Source organism: Oppia nitens, unplaced genomic scaffold (genome assembly GCF_028296485.1).
Source record: "Oppia nitens isolate AA-2021 unplaced genomic scaffold, nextdenovo-longstitch-racon4-pilon3 scaffold35_pilon_pilon_pilon, whole genome shotgun sequence".
Lineage (NCBI taxonomy): Eukaryota > Metazoa > Arthropoda > Arachnida > Sarcoptiformes > Oppiidae > Oppia > Oppia nitens.
In genome coordinates this window covers 25,858-47,558 of record NW_026533216.1, presented here as the reverse complement: position 1 = coordinate 47,558, position 21,701 = coordinate 25,858, and the positions used below count along the sequence as shown (strand labels likewise).

At 24.9% G+C, this 21,701-nt stretch overlaps 1 protein-coding gene across 1 annotated transcript; it reads right to left on the bottom strand.

Annotated features, from left to right (window-relative positions):
- Positions 1–14,079: 14,079 nt before the first annotated feature.
- LOC128957015 (uncharacterized) lies at positions 14,080–16,530 on the bottom strand. Its single transcript, XM_054302731.1, has 3 exons — positions 15,882–16,530; positions 14,489–15,767; positions 14,080–14,353 (listed from the first exon to the last, which is right to left on the bottom strand). Exons 1-3 carry the CDS (start codon positions 16,528–16,530, stop codon positions 14,080–14,082), a joined length of 2,202 nt encoding a protein of 733 aa, XP_054158706.1.
- Positions 16,531–21,701: the final 5,171 nt, after the last annotated feature.

Here is a 21,701-nt window from a genome sequence, read left to right as displayed (position 1 = left end):
TGCCTCTGAGTGTCAAATGTGTCAATTGTGACCAACAGTCAGCAGTCAATTGTAAATCGGTTTTCATGTCTTCATCTAAGAGTTTTTCACTATCAATGTTGCTGTCGTCGTCGTCATCATAATAGTGGCCGTCATCTAGTTTTAAGCGTTTCAATCGATTCATACATTTGATGTCTTTGAATATTTGGACAAATGCCGGGACATTGATTTTATCATAAGTTAAACATAACTTAAAACTTTTTAATTGATGACAATTGTTAGCAATCTGTGCCAATACACCGGCCATTGACTGATCTAACAGTTTGAATGAACTCAAAGTCAGTTGTTTTAGACATTTTAATCGCGAGATCTGTTTTATCCACTGGTTTAACATGACTTCAGTGATACTAAAGTGGTTTATATTGATGACCAGTCGCTTGAGTCCATTGTTTCCATCGATGAATAGCTTAAGTTTTTTGACAGTTTGCTCGTTCAAAGACCCTTCGTTATCGATTTTTATTGACTCTAATTGTTTAACCATTAGTTGATTATTGTTGATGACATCAAAGACTTCATCGATTAAATTAATAGTTAAATCACGCAAACAATTAAACTGTTTGAGATATAGCTGTTGTCCATCAGTAATACAGTAGACATCGATATTATAAAACATGTGTTTCAATGGCAACATAGTATTGCCAATCGGATCAGCACCAGTCATCCAATAGTTATCGATACGACTGAGTTGTGGCCATAGATGTCGATGATTGTCGACAATTGTTGTCATTATTGGTATTAGATGTTCGACGTCTAATTCGACAAATAGATCGAAACATTCACTGAAATCAACGATACAAATGTTTGGACACTTTTTCATAAAAGTTGAACGAAATTTATCGCCAAGATTTCTGGCCGAGTCGTGTCCGACCAACTTATCGATCAAATTAGTGGTAAGTTTCAAATGAGTTATACTCTTGAGTCCAGACAATTGAAACTCTTTTGAAACACTTTCATAGAAAAACAAGTTTTCGAGTGAAAGATATTGAAGTATCCATTCAGTCATATCTTCGCCAAACCTGTCAAACGAGTCTCTAGTTTTACCATTCATTAGATATTTATTGGACTTCTTCAATGGTGATGACTAGTGTCTTGATTTTCAACTAAAAAAATTATTTTGTCGGTTTAACGCTTATAACTGGGACTTAGTATGTCCACCGAAGTTGACCAGTGGACGCTATTTCCGAAATTTTATTATAACTATAAATAACTATTTGTTAGGTTAGCAACTATAAAAACTTATAAATAACTATTTCAGTTATTTTGAAAAATATAAGCATTAGATTGTAAAATATTGCTCAAATATATGTAAAAACAAAAAGTAAGTTATATAAATTATATAACATGTGTAAACTGTTATCAACTCATATTACTTTTTTAACAATAGAAATATTTAGTTTATTTATATAAATCATCTTTGTAAATATGCTGAAAACAAGTGAATTATATATCAGTTGAAATATTTATAAGAAAATAAATAACTATTTCAATAACTATTTGGCTTTTTTGGCAATTATATACAACTATTTAATACATTTTAAATAACTATTTTAACAACTATTTGACTTTTTTTAGCAACTATTATAACAACTATTTAATAGAGTATAAAAAATTATTAATCAATACACTAGTGATGACATAACTGTTTTTATATTTGTTTTTATTTTTGTGACAATAGATCAAAAATATATTATTTGATATAAACTTATTTTTAATTATTTTTTTTGTGGTATTCTTTACTGTTTAAAATTGTTGTCTCGCTATAAAAATGTATATGTATTTAACGCCTATAATTCATTGTTATAATGCATATGCAATAAAATCACATTAAATTACATAACATATTGCATAAGACACGCAATTGTTAAACAAAAATATTAAAATTCATTTTTTAAATTTTATGTTTCTTTAGTTAGTTTTGGGATGGGATGGGATGGGATGGGATGGGATGGGATGGGATGGGATGGGATGGGATGGGATGGGATGGGATGGGATGGGATGGGATGGGATGGGATGGGATGGGATGGGATGGGATGGGATGGGATGGGATGGGATGGGATGGGATGGGATGGGATGGGATGGGATGGGATGGGATGGGATGGGATGGGATGGGATGGGATGGGATGGGATGGGATGGGATGGGATGGGATGGATAATTGACTTTTTTTTAACTAACAAAATATGATTTGATTGACACATGCATTATATAACAATGTATTTTTAATGACTAATTATATTCTAGACTTATTTCAACAACAATTTTTTCAAACAAATAATATTATTAATATGAAAAAAAATAAATTAATTTTATAACGGAATAACTTTGATTACATTTTAAAAAAATAAATAGTTTTTTGATATCAATTAAAAAAAAATATCAATTTATTATTATTATCTATTTGTATATTTATTTTTTTGGTAGACAATGAATATCACTATTTGTTTGATCGGTATTTACAGTATTTATTAGTCAATTAAATTTGTATTTAACTTATTTTTTTAAAAAAATGTGTATAAAATAATATGTATAACAGTATTGATATCGACAATCGGATCTGTGGTTCAAATTGATTACAAAGATTTTTGTACAGAATATGTCCGAAATGATCATAAAATTGATTTTGTCTTTCGTTATGTCAAAAGTCAACAAAATACTAATACAAATGACTATCGAAAGTACTTTTTATTCTTCTACTTCTTCATCGGCAATACCTACTGGAAGCTGACATACATTGACGGCAGTGTTACCATTGATACGGTAAGTACCGGTCAGTCTAACTGGTTGTCCGGTGAAAAGTACTCAATGGTCTGGTGTGTCACAGATATTAATAATAATAGTACAACAAAATTGTCTAAACATTCAAACATTACACACAATGATGATCATGACTGGTGTCGTGTCGGTGCACTACAGGTACTGGTAGTTACCTAACTATATAGCATATTATTTGATTGATTTTTTTAAATAAAATATATGAAAACTAATTTAGAAAAACTTGAAAACTATTGATTGGGCCGTTGTTTCTGTTGACACAATGAATGTCAAACAATCGCTTAAATCATCGATCATTACGTTTGCCGATAACTTTGAGCCCCTATTGTTTTGGGTACCGGTAGGTGTGACCTATCAGTCGTCGTCGTCGTCATCGTCGACAGTAGTGATCTTTATGTCGACCAAAGGTACGCCCAAAGCCTACAACTTTGGTGACCTAAACAAACTGAATGAAAATTATTATTTTACTGATAATAACACCACCACAACAACAACAACAACAACAACTTATGGATCTGGTTGGGAACAGGAGATAGTGATAAATGAGCGCAGCAGCCAACCAATTATTATGGCAATAGTTGGCCAGTTTAGTCTAGCCGATTGTGTTGGCAGCTGTAACAATGATAGACTAAATGTAGGACAGGGATTACTATTATTTATCAATGTCGACAAATCGATTATACTATATTGCTATAGAGATAAATCATCAAGCAATGTTAGTTATATATAAATATATATATACAATATAACTGTATATTATTAAATTAGACAAACAAACATAACAAAAAAAACTATTTGATAACTATTTTTATTTATTTTATTTTTTTAAACTTTTTATTTATTTCCTTATATTAGTGCAAACCCAAGACATTGATCGACTGTTCCCATATAATAACAATAATAACGACAACAACAAAATACTGGTTAATTAAATCATTTATATTGTTTGCCATCATTTTTATGCTGTCTATTATAGCTGTTGTAGTATTTTTGGTAATTTATGATTACGTTAGATTTAGTCGTCTAAATTATGATATTGATGATGACGATGATGATGATATTCATATGCTTGGTGGTGGTGATCATCCAAATAATTTCTAAATATTTTTTTATTTAATATATATATAATTTATATAGGGGGTGGATGTAGGTATATTTTTAATATATTGTCCCATATATACTGTATATACAGTATATAAATTATATACATATATATATATACTGTTTTTTAATTTTAATTTATTTAAGATATAATTAATTTAAATTTAATAGACTTTTAACTATTAATAATATTTTTTTATTGAAGTTATGCATATTTATTTTAAATACTATTGATTTTTTTTAAAATTAAATAATTCATCAATTTTTGTTTTAATCCATTATTATGGAGGGTTAGGATGCGTGTGTTTGTGTGTGTGTGTGTGTGTGTGTGTGTGTGTCTGTGTGTGTGTGTGTGTTGTTAGGAAAGAAACGGTAGGTGAGGGCTAGTATCTTATCTTATCTAAAACTTGCTTAAATTATGACTTTAACAGCATTTAAAACTTTTACAACAAATAGATTATATATATATACCGAATCTGTTCAAAAAAATAAATATTTTTTATTTATGATAGATCAATATTTTTGATAACATATTAAATATTATTAAACAAACATAATTTTTTAATACATACATTAAATTTAATATCAAATGTATAATATTGTACTTTACATTATAAAGTTATATAAATACATATTGCTATTATAACTTATTAAAAGTACCAGTATATTATATGATGTTTATATGGCAAATATCATTAATAATCATTATATATATTTGTATTATTTGTATAGTATTTTTTAAAAATAATTAATATTATATACAATATTATTGTAATGATATAATACAATATTTATAAAATTAATTTACTATAATAATAAATGTCACATAGATTATTATATACAATAATAAATAATAATAGTATTTACAATAAAATAAATTTAAATTATAAACTAAAAATATATATATATTATGATTAATTACAGTAATTACATATAATTACAATAGTTTTTTATACATTAAATGTTTTAACAAATATATATATATTAATTATAAAATGAATTTAACTAGATTATATTAACTAAAAAAAATAATTACAGCAAATAATTACCAATAATATTAACAATTAAACTAAAAAAAAATTATTTTAACAATAATATTTGCAGCTTAACCTTGATTTTATTTGATCTTGATTAATTACTTGATTAAATACTTTAATATTACTAATAAAATTATAATTGATTTTAATTAATGTCTAAAATAAATAAGATTAATAACTATATTAATTAATTAAATTATAATTAATTAATTAATTAAATTATAATTAATTAATTAATTAAATTATAATTAATTAATTAAATAAATTATAATTAATTAATTAAATAAATTATAATTAATTAATTAAATAAATTATAATTAATTAATTAAATAAATTATAATTAATTAATTAAATAAATTATAATTATTTTTCTTTCAAACAGTCAACGGCCGCCAAATTGAAGACACGACTCGTGTACTGCAGATCACTGGCCGATAGATTACTGCCGTCGATAACAGTGGCCATCATTTCAATTAAGTCATCCAATTCATCCCTATCGGACTTATTGGCCACCGATTCCAGTGCTAACATAACACAATCATCGGTCAAATTGTTTTCATCGGTAACCACTTGTTGATCATCTTGTGGTTCATTGTTGGTCATCATCATTGCCGAAGAGCTACCAGTACTATGAAAGTCTACCTCTGTCTCCCATTCCTGGCTTTCGGCGTTAAAATCGGGACACAAATCGTTGTCTTCCATTGTTTTCTATTATTAATAATTATTTATTTTTTAAAAAAATAAATAAATCATATTTATAAATATTATTAATAAAAAATAGTTTTAATATTAATTAATAAAATTTTCAGCAATTTATATTAGAATAATTTTTTTTAAATAATTAATTTCTTTATAGTTTCTAATATATACATTATAGTTATTATTTTAGTTTAACTAATAAAACTATAATAAATTATAAAAACAATACACTTTTTTTTATCTATAAATGTCATGTAATAAAACTTAAACAATAAAAAAAATAGTGAACAAACTCGTTCAAATTAAATATGTACAATTATTAGGTTTTTTATGTTAAAAATTGTTCATAAACTAAATAATTCAGAAATTAAATTAAATAGCTATTATATTTTACTATATTTTTTATAAAAATAGGAATATTTATATATTTAGCTAGATTATTAGTTAAATAATTTTTTTTAAAAATCAATATATATAAATATTATTAAGTTTGGCCACTATAAATATTATCTGATTAATAAAAAAATACTTTGTTATGCTATTTAGTATAAATAGTTAAACTTATTTAAGAAAAATATAAATATTTTTATATTAAGTGTATAATTATTTAATATATTTATAATAAATGTTATTGAAATTGTAAAATTAATAAAAAGTATTAAAAAAGTTCATTATTAATATTAAAAATTAATAAAACACAATTAATATAATTAAGTATAAATAATATTATAATATATTTTTTTTATATTTATTTTATTATATATATTAATATATTATAAATTTTTTAAATTATATTAATATAAGTATATATAGTAATTTTTAAAAATATGAATTTAAAGTTAATTGCTTAAATATCTTAAATTTATTTAGAGTTTTAATCATATATAATTTGTAAAAAAAAGTTATTAATTTTTCAATATGTTACACATCATCACTTAAAAATATTATTTCAACTATTATAAAACCAACTAATCTATTGTCATGTATATTATCAAATTAGTGATAATTATTTTTGTTTAGTTAGTATATAAAGTTAAGGATTCAAGTTTAATCAATTAAGTAAGTATATTATTTTTATAAATAAATAAAATTTGTTTAATTATAGCTAATTTTGTTTAATAAATGAAATTATAACATTTTATTTAATAATTAGCATCTTATATATATATATATATACATTAGACTAAATTAGTATTAAAAAACAAAAACAGCATTTTTTAAATAGTTAAAGAAAATATATATTATAATACGTTATTTAGGAGCTTGTTGACTTATTGTTAAAATTGTTTATTTTATTAAATAAATTATATATATATATACTGTATATTGTCTAAAGTATATGGTTTGATTAAAATTAACATTAAAATAATAGTATTTTATTGCATACATTTGTAATCAGTGTATCACTGTTTGAATTGTTATCTAATCATTAACTTTATTTATCAAAACAATAGACACTAAAATACTAGTATTTTTTCATATGTTTTTCTAATTGTCAATAAATGGATTCCTCACTTATAATTTAATCAAATCATTTACTTTAGACAATATAATTATTTATGTATATATGTTTAATTTACATAATAATTATTAATATGGGTCTTAAAGTAGATTTTAACCTATTATCACATTAAATATAATATATTAAATATATAATTAAATAATTTTATAAAATTCTATTTAATTAAGTAAATCTTTACATTTTATATTTAATTTTACTGTCAATAAATAACTAAACATTAACTATTAAGTTGGAAAATTTATTTTTAGCTTTAAAATTATAATTATTAATTAAATTTTAATAATATATCAAATAAGTTTTTAAAAAATTCAAAAATTAAATATAATTTTATAAAACTCATTTAATTAATTAATAAATTATTAAATAAAATATATATAATAGTTTTTCATAAATGTAAAAATATAATATTAGGCATAACATTGAAATAATTTATTAATACAATAAAATAATCAAAATTTTAAAATAGCTAAATATTATTTAGTAAATTAAATTAAAAATAAATTAATAGAAAAAATTAAAATAAACAAACCTTTAAATTTTTCTCATATAATTACTTTATGATATTCTGTATGTGTTGTATTTATACTTATATTTCTTATTATATATTTTTTTCTTATCGTTTAGTTGGATAGTATAGATAACATTGATGATAACATGAACATGATAGCATTATAAAATTGTACCCATAATTTTTACAGTATTTTTATACCGTACAAATATCGTCTAGTGAAATTAAATCATTTAATATTTTATTTAATTGCACTGATTTTACGTAATATTTCAGGTAAATATAATTTTATTATAACATTTGAGAAATGTCAGGAAAATATACATTATTAGTAAATACTTAAATAACACTTAACTAATAAGTTGATAAGATGATATTATAAATGATATACTAGTATCAAATAATATATATATATATATATACAGTACAATATAATCATACTTTATATTGTTTTTTATTTGATAAATTAATAATAATAATAATAATAATAATTATTATTATTATTATTATATTCATTTCAGATAACTGGTTCATAGTTTGCCTGCATTTTTAAATTCTTTAACATTTGTTTAATCACTAATGAATTATTAGTGAACTGTATTGAAATTTGGTTCATAGATTGGCACCAGTAGTAGTTTATGATCGGTCTAATTCATTGCATTTATTTAATAGAAAATACATATCAATGCCATGCCATTAGAAAGCACCGGTATCCAATTTGATGAGCACACTTAGTTTTTTATTATTACACTGATAGCCATCCATTTGACATTAGATAACTTGCAGATGACACAGATTTTTTTAATTAACCATAAATACTAAATTTTTTAAAAATTTTATTTTGATTGAAACAATAGCTATTTGTTTAACAAGTAAGTGATCAAAATTAATAGAAAAAATTTATTAATATTAAAATCAATTATATAATATATATATACTATATATAATAAAATACCGGTAGTATGATTTATATTAGGATAATATATTTTTTTGGAAAAATAACTATTAGTGATAAAAATAAAAAATATATGTGTTTAACAAAATTAAAATAATTTTTTTAAGTATAAAAATATTTAAATAATACAATAATAATAATAATAATAATAATAATAATTAGAGATATAATCTTTTGGATCATTTCTAATTATTTAATTTATCAACTAATAGCTGATTATAAATTAGTTTATCTTTCAATATCATAATCTGTTCATACATTTGCTTAAACTTAACCGTACGGACGTCCCGTTGATCCTCCAGTTCAATGACCTGTCGGTCCATATTATCGTTATCCGACTTTAACTTTTCTCTATACTTTTGACACGACCTAAACTTGACCGGCCTATCGGGTTGTTTACGCCGTCCACGTTTACCTTTAAGGTTAAGGTTAACAACAGTTTTACTGTCTAACTGTCCATCCAAGACATTGATAAATGCATCAAAACTTCAACAACAAAAAATCAATTATTAAAATAGTTAAACTTTATTTTATTGTTTTTAAGAAAAAAAATAATTATAAACCTGTATTTACCTGTCTTTTCGTATGAAAAGTTTGGTATTGTCTGTAAACTTAATGATAGGACAGTCTATATTGTAAACATTTTCAATGCACGGCACCAGTAGTTTATGATCGGTGGAACATTCAGTGCATTCAATTAGCTCGCAATACATATCCATGTCATGCCATAGAAAGTTTTGGATTTTTATATAGCGAGCAGCACCGGTATCCAATTTGATGAGCACACGTAGCTGTTTATTATTACACGCATAGCCATCCATTTTACAGATCAGTGTCCAAACAGTCGCCGCGTTGATGGTTAGGTCATATGAAGTATTACTGGTCCAATCAATTTTATCCGACGCCGCCGGCATTACCACAGCTCCTGTATTATGCGATTCAGTGCTCCGGATGTCAAACAATAGTTGTATAATATTGTTATCTGAGTCGTCCGGGTCGACACTGGGAACAACTTGCAGCTGACGACGACATATACTTTCCGGTTGTTGTTGTTGTTGTTGGCCATCAATAGTACTTTGATTGACATTTGGCATATCTATAGACTGTACGACCGTTTGTTTGTGGCTAACTTTTCTAAGTTTAGACGGACCGGTAGCTGCTAACATGACCAACATATCGTTGGCCGATCGTTTTCGGTTACTGTTGTTTGACTGTATTTTACGATTTTGCAGACCTGACGGCCCAGGGATTGACTCCAATACTATCGATGGTTTTGGCAATTGATTTGCGAGTACTTTGACTTTATCATCAATACTATGTACACCGATACTAGTGACACATACGAAATTGTAGACATTTTTGTAGCTAATTTTCGTTGAGTTAGATGGACCGGGAGCTAAAAAATTGTCAATCGTATTGCTGGTGCTGGCCTTAAGGCGTTTGTGGCCACTATTGTTTGGCTGATGTATATCATTATCATCAATAGTCGGCCCAATTGGATCCAAAACTATTGATTCTGGCCACTTATTGGCCACAAGTTTTGTGCGGTTGTGGTCAGTGTCGACAGTATTCGGCTCATAAACTGTATGGTACGGTAAGGTATCGTCGACCAATTTAATCTTGCATAGACAATCATCTAATTGTTTATCGACTAAACTATAATCGTTTTGATTATTATGAGCAGACCGTTGGCCACTGGCCAGGCTTGACACGCTTGACGGCTGACTATTCCACATGACATTACTATTGGCACCGTATTTAAAACAATCAAATTGTTTGATATCAGTTTTACCGTTAATTAGCAGTTGATTAGCAGCTGAACTATCATCAGCTTCGTTGTCCATGAAATACATTGCAGACAACAACTGGTCCGAGTTGTTGATCGGATCAGCATTTTCGATGTCAATAGTCTCAGCGATATCATCACCAAAATAGCCGCCATCACCACCGATACTGTTGCTGCTGCTACTTATGGTATGTTGATCTGCTAAATAGTGGTCAGCAATTACTGGTTGGTCTGTTAGCTCAGGTATGTCGTCGTCTAACATATCAACGATATCCATCCCATTTAAATATGTATACACCGGTCAGTTTGGGTGAGTGTATATATGTGTGTGTAAAGCCCTATATAATATGCAACCTATTGTTTAAAAAAAATAAAAATTCTTTTACTAATTAAATTATATGTATTAAACAATTCGTTATAAATATTCTTATTTAAAAATATATATAAATATAAACTATTTGTTTCTCTAAACTGTTGGTAATATGATTTTTTTACAGTAATGTTATATTTAGTTTATTATAATTATTAGTTATGTATTTAGTATATTAGTTTAGTATAGTTATTATATATAGTAATACATTGCACAATGCATTTAAAAAATTGAAATATTTTTTTTAATAATATAAAAAATAAATCCTAATATACATAATTTTTAAATATATTTTATTTAAAATAATTATTATATTGTTTTGCTATAAACTTAGCCATTTGTAAGGGCCATTGTAAGCAATAGTTAATAAACTGTTTAATGGGTAATAATGTGTAATATAGGTGTATAGTAGGTATAGTCGATAACATTGCCATCAATTAATACTCACTCTGGTATAAAACTAATACAATAACATATACATATAAAATACATAATATACACTGTATCTTATGTGTTATGTATTACACTACTTTATAAACTTAATTTGCTATACAGTGCTGTAATATATGGTGAAATTTATAAAACATTACATAATATACTGTATTTATTTTTTTTATAATTAAATTATTGATTTATTTGTTAAAAATTTATTGAGATAACAATAAGTAGTGTTACTGTACTACTGAATATAAATATTAGTCATCACATAAATGTTTAGTAAAAAATATTCAAATCAATCTAAATAATTAAATAAACATAACTATAAAACTAATTATTAATAAAAAATAAATCCCAATTAAATGTTAGACATTAATAGCTAATTAATTATATTCAATAGAGTACACACACACATACATACATACATACATACATACATACATACATACATACATACATACATACATACATACATACATACATACATACATACATACATACATACATACATACATACATACATACATACATACATACATACATACATACATACATACATACATACATACATACATACATACATACATACATACATACATACATACATACATACATACATACATACATACATACATACATACATACATACATACATACATACATACATACATACATACATACATACATACATACATACATACATACATACATACATACATACATACATACATACATACATACATACATACATACATACATACATACATACATACATACATACATACATACATACATACATACATACATACATACATACATACATACATACATACATACATACATACATACATACATACATACATACATACATACATACATACATACATACATACATACATACATACATACATACATACATACATACATACATACATACATACATACATACATACATACATACATACATACATACATACATACATACATACATACATACATACATACATACATACATACATACATACATACATACATACATACATACAATTATTGGTAATTACTGATAATTTATCAATTAATATAACAAATACAGTAATAATATAGTAAGTTAACTATGGATTAGTGAAGGGGTTGAGGGCTTATCCTAACCTAACCCTAACCCAACATATTTAATTAGTTTCGGTAACCCCTAACCGATAAATATAATTAATTTATATATTTTTTCCCACAAACTATAATATTTTTACATACCTGTGCTGTGATATAATTGTGTTGTTTGTGTAATATATAGTTCCAAATGAGTCTGTCTTTTAATGGACGGCTAATAATTATGATGTGTTCATCACCTGAAAAAGGTATATGTGTTAAGGCACTGGTATATACTGTATTGTATGTATGTATTGTAATCGTTATATCCAAATGTTGTAATAAATCGCAGTTTTTATGTTATCAAAGGGTTTTTAACAGCGCAAGTATTATATAATAGAGTTGGTGACAAAACCCCTGAACCAAACCGTGAAAGTAAATCGGAAATTAATTAATTTTTAAATGATTAATATGAAAAAAATAAATACAATTAATTTTATTAATTTCATAGCATTTTTTTAGACTAACTTTCACTTTTAAAGTATATAACTATAAACCAATATTTTTAATTTTAATTTTTTATAATTTTTTTATTCATGATTATGATGTGTGTGTGTGAATATTCCCGTGATTTTTCCCGAAACTATCTATTAATAGGAGTATACTGTAGTAAATGTCAGCAAATAATAAAAATAATTTTCTTCAATAAATTATATATAATTTATATAATAATAATAATCTATTCTACAAAATGGATAATATATGTATGATATATAAAAACATAATTTATTTAAATTAATTAAAACTTTATTAGAATATATAATTTTTAAATATTTATTATAAACAATTAGAATTATTTAATAGTTTTTCTACATAATAAAATTTACATTAATTTTGTTATGTTTTATTTTTTAAAAATAATTATAAATAAAAATAGTTAAAAAAAATGTAAACCAATATTAATTTATAATACATTACAATAGTATGAAATGAGTATTAAATAACATAATAAACTATCTATTTATATACTGGGTATTACAAATACGATATCAATTTTAATAGTATTATATGATAGAAATAAAAATAAACAAAAAAATCATTATATACTATATATAACATAATCCATGTTATAATTTTATGAATTAGTTTTTTTTTGATAAATATTTAATTAACTATTTAGTTGTAATATATGGTATTTATTTTGAAAAAACTAACATAATATTTTATATTTAATAATTTGTAAATTGTTATCATAACATATATAGTTATTTAAATTTAATTAAATATTTAAGTCATTCAAGTTTTGTTATTTGTATTTAATGTTTTTATTTAATTTAGTTTTAATTTATTATTTAAAATAGTATTAATTTTCTTTTGTCAATTCTCAATTATATTGTGTTTATTATATAATCAAAATAATTACAATAAAGTAATATATATAACGTTTATTTAAAGTTCAAAGATTATAAAAATATAAATATATAGCTTTATTTATAAAAAAATAATATTTTTTTAAACAAAAATTATCGACTTTTAATTAAAATGTTTTGTTAGTAATTATATAAAAATTTATATATAAATATTATAATAAAATACAATAAAAATGATTTATATTTATTTTTTAAAAATAAATATATATATAAAATCTATATAATTTATCTTTTTTTAAAAATAATAATAATTTCATAAACCTTGGTATTCATGGAATGATAATAATAATAATAATAATAATAATACAACTAATATGAAAATCATAATAATTTTCATATCAATTGATATTCAATTTCTCAACCAATAACTGGTTCATAGTTTTTCGGTCTGTTAGTTGTCTCAACATTTGTTTAAAAACAAATACATTGTTAGCCAACCGGACCTCCTCTACCCTGACCTCCAGTTCCTTTTCATCGTTTTCGGCATTTTTCTTCAATCGGCTCTTTTTGCTGGCCACATACGCAACTATCCTATCGGGATCCATACGCTGACCACCCTTACCTTTAGGGTCAACCAACTGTCCATCGACAACATCGACAAATGAATCGAAACTAATTATAATAATAATAATAATAATATTTAGTAAAAAAAATATTTTTTTTCATACAATGGATTTGTATTTTACTTTTAAAAATGACATTTTTAATTATTATTATAATAATAATATAGTACTGTATTATTATTACCAGTAATTTGGTATAAAAACTTTGGTTTCGGCAGTAAACTCAATGATAGGACAGTTTGAATCGGACATCCGTTTATAGATTGGCACCAGTAGTCTGTGATCGGGAAATTTATTATTGAATTTATTTAATAGAAAATACATATCAATGCCATGCCATAGAAAGTTTAGTATTTTTATATACCGGGCACCGGTATCTAATTTGATGAATACACGTAGTATTTTATTATTACAGTTACAGCCATCCATTTTACAGATCAGTGTCGACACAGTCGTCGAGTTTAATGTTATGACTGATGAGGTATCTATGGTATCGTCCGATTGGCCACTAGTTTGCCGACTGGCGGCGGCTGTTTGTCGTCTTTTATTTCCTGGCGATTTTTTACGGCCTGTCTTACATTGTTTAGCATCGGTCGCCGATAGCTTATAGGTTTCGTCGATGATAAGCTCTGGGATGTAAACAAGTAGCCGACCAGTCTGATCGTGATCGGCCACCATCACCGGTATTGCCGATTCAGAATTGAGTGGTATAGCGGACCGTCGGACGTCAAACAATAGTTGTATAACATTTGGATCTGAGTCGTCGGGAACGACATCGGGAACAACTTGCAGACGACATACACTTTCCGATTGTTGTTGGCCTTCAATAGTATCAATAGTATTTTGATTGACATTTGGCATATCTATAGACTGTACGATCGTTTGTTTGTGGCTAACTTTTCTATGTTTAGACGGACCGGGAGCTGACATATCTAACATATCATTGGCCGATCGTTTTCGGTTACTGTTTGACTGTATTTTACGATTTTGCAGACCCGACGGTCCAGGGATTGACTCCAATACTATCGATGGTTTTGGCAATTGATTTGCGAGTACATTGACTTTGACTTTGTTAGCATTGTCCGTAGTATTGCCGATAATATGTATGATAGTAATTGATTTTAAGTCATCCAGGTTATTAATTGGCTTAGTTATAGTTGACATATCAATACGGGTAAATTTTTTAAACGGCACAATCATCAATGTACTATTAGCTAGATCATTTTGTTGCTGCCGCATCAATTGCATATTATAAATGGGCACTAGTAGCCCGTATGTCGGTTTATTAGGTATGGAAGCCAATTGAAAATGTTGATCCTGACCGGTCCAGTAAATGTTTTCAATTTTTACTAATTTCATTGTCAACGCACCGGTAGCTAACAGTAAATCATTGATCCAGTAATTGACCAGTGGTTTCACTTTAGTCATAATTAATTTAAAGTATTTCCTACTAATATTTTGTGCTTCAATGACCTCATTATTATTATTATTATTATTATTATTATTATTATTATCATTGTTATAGTCTAAATCTTGTCCATCATCGGTGCCCATCATAGATAATAAGGCATTAATACCATCATCAGCCATGTTATGGCCACAATCTGTGTCACTTATCTTCGAGTCGGTGGTGTGTTTCAAAAACGACAGACCGTTTGCATTAACACTGACCACATCCTTATGATTATTGTCAGCTGATCTCGGCTCATCCATATTCGACTGTATAGTATCGGTAACATCAATTGAGTCATCATCATCATCATCGTTGGCCATATCGGGTACAATTGATTGCTTTTTGGCGGCCACTGGAAGTGCTTTGCCGACATAATCATCAGCAGCAGCTGCACCTTTGTCCATCACTGGCGGTGATTCGGCCACTTGTGGCCAGCCGCAGTCATCACTATCGCCGCTAGTTTCGTAACCAAATGATCCATTGGCTATTGACTTGTTAGTGATATGCATAAGCGGTTGACTACTAGTACTGCTACTACTACTCCACATGACATCACGGGAGCCGTCGTTAAGTACATCCAGGTCTTTATCAGTGAAACCAAACAGCGCTTCCGTTGCTCTTTTAGCCTCAGGAGAGTTACAACTATCGTAAATGACTGCCAATGTGTTGTCAGAGCCGAAGTCTATCTGAGACAACTGATCCGAGTCATGATCGTCGTTGGCAACGAGCGGACAGTCGTCGTCGACAACCGGTTGGGTCATTGGCTCAAACATGTTGTTACTACCGATTCATTCACTTTAAGACTACTAAAGATTAAAAATCATTAATTAAATCATTAGTTTTGTTTATTTAAAACTTTTTTGTTATAATTAAAAAAAATAGTTTTAAAAAAATAATATTTAGTACATAATTATCCGGAATTATATTGTAAAGTATTTTAATTGTTATTATTAATAAAAATAGTGTTTATATTTACTAAATTCAATTTAAAAAAAACAATTATAAAGATAGTTGTAACTTTTTAATTACTATTATTATATATATTAAATTTAAATACATATATTAAAAAACATATTTTAATAGATTAATTTTAAGTTAGTTAAAATTATTATTTTTTAAACACAGTTTTTAAAAAAACATTTGTATGATTTTTTTAGATATATAGTAAATTACTTATTAAATAATATTTAATTAAAACAAACATTTATTGTACAATAATTATTATAACTATTTGTTATAATTAGATATACTGTAGAGTAGGTGTGATATAATTAGAGTTAATAATAAGTTTGATTAAGAAAATAATGTACAGTATATTATAGGTATTAGTCATCAATAGTCTATAATATACTGTAATTTATATTATATGTTGTGTAATGTATAGTAATTTTCTAAATACTGATATATTTTTTTATAAAAAAAATATTTTTAGTAATTCAGTATATACAGTATTATATATGATAGTTATAGTTATATAAAAATTATATTCCGGTATATATTGTATATATATATACACACACACAGGCAGGACTATTATATTTTGCTTATACCCCCTCCCAATCCCGCCTCCTGTGTGCGGATCATATATAATAGCTCGTACACAGTATACAGTATTTACTTAAAATATATTTTTATATAAAAAGTTTATAATTTACACAGTAATACATATTATATTATTTTAATTGAAAATAATTAATATATAACTTACTATATATACTGTATATAAAAGAAAATAATGTACAGTATATGGTATTAGTCATCAATAGTCTAGAATATACTGTAATTTATATTATAAGTTGTGTAATGTATAGTAATTTTATAAATACTGATATATATTTTTATTTAAAAAAATATTTATTAGTAGTTGAATACTAGTTATATAACAGTTATATAAATTATATTACGGTATATATATACACACACAGGCAGGACTATTATATTTTGCTTATACACCCCCCACCAATCCCGCCTCCTGTGCTCATATAATAGCCCATACACAGTATACACTGTATACTATACAGTATTTACTTTAAAAAAATATTTTTATATAAAAAGTTTATAATTTACACAGTAATACATAATATATTATTTTAATTGAAAATAATTTATATGTATATATACTGTATATAAAAGATAATAACTAAAACAAATATAAGATAATAATATAATAAAAAAAACTGTTATCACAATTTATTTACTATAATAATTACTGCCTACACATAAATTGATAATGAAAAAAATACTATAATAATAAAAAAAAATATCAATACACTTTTGATTTTCAAAACCTAATCGAGTTATCAAATATTTATGTATTGATAGATATGTTTATATTATATTATTTATATTTATATTTTATATTTTATATTTTATATTTTATATTTTATATTTTATATTTTATATTTATATTTATATTTATATTTATATTTATATTTATATTTTTATATTTATATTATATTTTATATTATATTATATTCATATATAAGTGTGAATGCATTGCTCTACTAATGATATGTATGTTTATGTAAGACTACAGTACTATTAATAGACTGTCTAATGGGGAGCGGGATGTTAGGTAAGTGATAGGGGGGAGAGTAAGAAATATTTTATGGGGGTCGGAAGTAGACTGTCTATTATATGATATAATTTATATCGATGTATGTTACTATAACCCTGGGCACACGTCACTGGTGATATGGGGAGACATTTGATAATATTTTTTGTGTGTAATACTAAACATGTATATAATATGATTCATGTGATATAATATGGCTAACTTATATTATATATAAATTGTGTTATTTATATGTAATATTATAAGTTAATTACAATTGTGTTATTATTTTGTATAAATATATTATTATTATTAAACTAATTTATTAGTTATTATTTCTATATATTAAGTTAATTAAACTATTAAATTAGTTTTTTTAAATATCAATTGATCGGTAAATATTGAAATACCGCGGTATTGTATGATATGATTGTATGACAAATAGACTTTTATATACAGTATATATATAAAGTTATATTAAGTGAACTAATTGTTAAATATTATAGTTTATTATTTTTTTGTGGGTGAATTTAAGTGATTGATTGATTGATGGGTTAGTCAAAACCAGAAAAACCTATTTACTTTGTTGACCATTATTATAAGGATATCGGTGCGGATATAGATTGTCGCACTTTATTATTAATCATTAGGTGTGGTCATAATTGTGTTTTATTTTTATTTGATTTTTTGTTTTTTTTGAGTAAAATTTTTTAGGTAATCAAACATATAGTATATAAGTAGAAACAGTAGGCAATAATTGCCGGTAATATAATACTTGATTAGGGGTTAGAAAGAGAGAGAGAGAGAGAGAGAGAGAGAGAGAGAGAGAGAGAGAGAGAGTGGGCTAAACAACTGTAATCTAACCCAACATAGACACCATAAATTAGGTAACGGTATTTAGATTGGATAATATACATAAATTTATTTAATTTTACTAAAAATTAATATTTTTCACATACCTGTGCTGTGATATATATATATATATAATGGAAGTGCTGTTGTTTGGTTCAAGTTGTTGTATATTTATCTATACAATGAGTGTATCAATTTTTTTTCAAATGGACGGCTAATAATTATGATGTCTTGTCTTCTATCAACTGTAAGGGTAAGGGTATCAGTGTGTTAAGGCACTGGTATATATAATGAATGTATGTATGTATGTATGTATTGCAATCGTTATATCTAAATGTTGTAATAGATCGCAGTTTTTTTGTTGTTATCAAAGGGTTTTTTAACAGCGCAAGTGTTATATAATAGAGTTGGTGACAAAATCCCTGAACCAAACCGATAGAAATATGGAAAATACAATCAATTAATAATTCAAAACACATTTTGTTTTTTTTAGTATAACTATAACAAAATATATATATATATTTTAATTTTTATTTTAAACAAATTATCAATCAATAACTTGAATATTGATGATTATGGTGTGTTTGTGTGAGAATATTCCCGTAATTTTTTCCCGAAACTATTTCTAAACACTCTATTAATAGGAATATACTGTAAATGTCGGCAAATAATAAAAACCATTTTCTTTTATATTCTATATATACTAATAATAAGTTATATAATACTATATTCAACAAAATGGATAACTGTATGATGTATACAGTATTATACTGAATAACAAAATAATATACTTAATTAATAAATATTAAAATTAGTAAATAATATTTTACATGAAAATATTTACATATTAGAAACAATTGTGTGATTATTTAAAAATTTATTTAGAAAAAATAGTACACTTAATATTTTATTATTTAACAATATTCTCATAAATAGAAAATAATGTAAACAAATATTTTATTTTTAAAAATAAATGTACAATAAATGTGAAATGAATATTAAATAACATATCACTATAAAGTACAGTATTTATATTTCTAATAGACTATCAATTTTAATATTATATGATAAAAATAAACAACATTTTAAATATATTTTAATATATTTAAATATATGTTATAATTTTATTAAATAGTTTTTTTTGATAATAACTATTTAGTTGCAAACTTTAGTTGTAAACTAATATTTATTATTATTTTTAAACTGAAACATAATATTTGATAGTTATTTGATAGTTATATTTATGATTTATTTGATTTCAATTTATTAGATATACTAACGTATAATCATTTTAGTTTATTTATTTATTTCTAATATTTATATAATTAAAAATACTATTAAAATAGATAAATGTATTAATTAATTACTAATTAATTTTTAGATAGTTAGTTGATTTTATTGTATTATAATGTTTATATTAATAAATCTATCATAGATTTAATAATAATTTGTAAATTAATTAATTTAAATCGATCTAATTGTAAATTTCATTTATAAACCTTATTGATATAAAACTTAGTTAAATATCAAACAAATAAAGTTAAACAAAAAACTTTTGTATAATAATTAATTTTTTATTTTATAATTTGAAATATGAAAAAATACAAAATTGTATATTATAATAATTATTTTTTAAAAATAATTTTATTGCTAATATTTAATTAAAAATTTTTAAAATAATTTTCGTCTATTATAGACAGTAATTATATACACATAGACAGTCACATTAGCATAACATAAACATAAATATTTATAATTACATTTAAAACATCAATAAAAATATAATAATAAATTTGAGATTATTTTTTTTATAATAATTTTACCATACACCATTAACCATATTTACCGAAATCCAATAAATTAATAAAATATATAATAATAATTAAAAGTAGAAATAAATGAAAACAAATACATAAAAAAGACATATTAAAACTAAAAAATTATTTTTTTATATAATAAAAATTTTATGATTTTTTTTGTATTTATATATTTTTCTATAGTTTTTTTTCTGTACAAATAATTTTTTTAGTTTTTTATATATTTTCTTTAGTTTTGCTTATAGTTATTATTAAAAAAAAATTCAAACACCAAAACATCAGTAGTTATCCTATTGTTTGGTATTCTTATCGATTAAATCCGTATATTGTTTCGATTCTTCAGGAGTCATATAATCTAAAAGATGTTTATTTTCATCAAAATATTTCATCCATTGATCTAAACCATTGCGCAGACAATCCAGTTGTTCCACATATGCCTTATGTTTTGCCAATTGTTTTCCATATTCCTCTCTAATAGCCATCTCTTTTAACTTCTTTTTATTTCTATATTCTTGCGAAGCCTTCTTCTGTCGGGATTTTGTGTTTCTAACTCTGACTTCGACAGGCAGTGGTGGCCGACCTCTCTTGGCTGATGAACAGCAGACAATAGTGCCGCCACCGCCACCCGATTGGCCACCACTGGCGCCAGCGCATTGTTGACCAGAGAGCTCGGCAATCGTATTGTCTAATGTTAGCGCCGATCGTTTGCGGCCAACAACTT